At 58.6% G+C, this 1,388-nt stretch overlaps 1 protein-coding gene across 3 annotated transcripts in view; it reads left to right on the plus strand.

The window, feature by feature from the left end:
- The first annotated feature begins 8 nt into the window (after positions 1 to 8).
- Positions 9 to 1,388, plus strand: part of FAM134A (family with sequence similarity 134 member A) — a 5,013-nt gene continuing 3,633 nt past the window's right edge. Inside the window, exons 1-3 of one of the 3 annotated variants that reach the window (XM_015563644.1) lie at positions 9 to 199; positions 822 to 852; positions 1,202 to 1,337. In XM_015563644.1, the coding sequence (XP_015419130.1) occupies positions 193 to 199; positions 822 to 852; positions 1,202 to 1,337 (174 nt within the window). In that variant the 5' untranslated portion in view covers positions 9 to 192. Of the gene's footprint in view, positions 200 to 821; positions 853 to 1,201; positions 1,338 to 1,388 lie in introns of those variants that run through there. The other 2 variants (XM_015563645.1, XM_015563647.1) reach the window with 2 other exon arrangements.

A 1,388-nucleotide genomic window follows, 5' to 3' on the forward strand; every position in this document is an offset into this window, starting at 1 on the left:
GTCAGGCCCTGAGGCTCCCGTGCCCGCCCTTGGCGATGGCTGCGGGGGCCGCGCTCGCCCCTCCACCAATGAGGCGCCTGTCTCTCCCGAAGGTTGCTGTCTTCGTCGTCCCTCCGACCCATCTTCCTCCTCTGCGTCTCGCTTTTGGCCTACTTTCTGCTGGATCTCTGGCAGCCTCGCTTCCTCCCTGACATGGCAGGTGAGTGTCACTTCCTGCAGTTAGCTTTGCGGGTGGGGTGCGTGGTGAGGGGGGTGGACAGCAGGCCCCCTGCCTCCCCGTCCCCCCGCCCTCCCCGTTAGGAACGGCCCCTGTCTCGGAATGGGTGTTCCTGTGACTGTGGCCCCGATTGTGGTCTCTGCGGCCCGATTGCCTGGGTTCCATGGTCTGCTCAGCCCCTTACCGTGTGTGCGGGCTCGTCAAAGCCACCCTGTCTCTGTTTGCCTCCGTTTCCTCATTTGTCAAGCAGGGATGATCGAACTTACTTCATCGTGAGGTTTCCTATGTGATAGGAGTTATATGCGTGCTGGCCCTCACCGTTCTGTGTGTGGTACGTGCGTGTGTAACTCACACATTGACTTCATAGGCTTTTTGGAGTAACTAGGTGCCAGGCTGCGTGCCAGTTGCTCGGGATGTGGGCATGAATAAGCTTAGTTCCTGTGTTTGAAAAGGGCCAGGTCTAAAACAGGAGATGCATACAAACGGTCCCCCATCATGCTCCCTGCAGTTGGCCTCTGGCGGCAGGCCTCTGGGCCCCGACGCCTGGGGGAGCGCCTCCCAGAGCCCCTTCCCCTCAGTAACTTGTCCCCTCCTCTCTCTATAGCATCATCCCCAGAGGAGCCACACTCTGACAGGTGAGTGCAGGCCGCCTCTTGAAGACAGATGCCCACATGTTGTCTTGCTTTGCAAAGTGCCGGGCAGCACTGCAGCTTCTGTAGGCACAGACCCCAGCATAGTGCATAGCGAATGGACTGACAATTAGCTTGGTTCTAGGTTCCTGTGCAGGTGTTTGTGTGCCTTCTCCTTTGGGGGCACAGGGTTGGGAGCTCTGGGCTTTGCTTCCCTGGACTAGGACAGCCTCCCTTTGGGAGGTAGGGTTATCCATTTCCTTAGACTGACGATCTCGTTGACATTCTCAGAGGGATATAAGTGCTTAGGAAACTGGTGTCTGAGGCCTCCAGGGGTCATGTCATGTCTCCCCAGTGAGGGTGCGGGGTCAGGCGCCCGGCCGCACCTGCTGAGTGTGCCCGAGTTGTGCAGATACCTGGCTGAGAGCTGGCTCACCTTCCAGATTCACCTGCAGGAGCTGCTGCAGTACAAGAGGCAGAATCCAGCTCAGGTAACCTCCCCCATGTCACAGAACAGTTCCCTGCAGGTGGGGAAGAAGAGG

This window comes from Myotis davidii, unplaced genomic scaffold (genome assembly GCF_000327345.1).
Source record: "Myotis davidii unplaced genomic scaffold, ASM32734v1 scaffold575, whole genome shotgun sequence".
Taxonomy (NCBI): Eukaryota; Metazoa; Chordata; class Mammalia; order Chiroptera; family Vespertilionidae; genus Myotis; species Myotis davidii.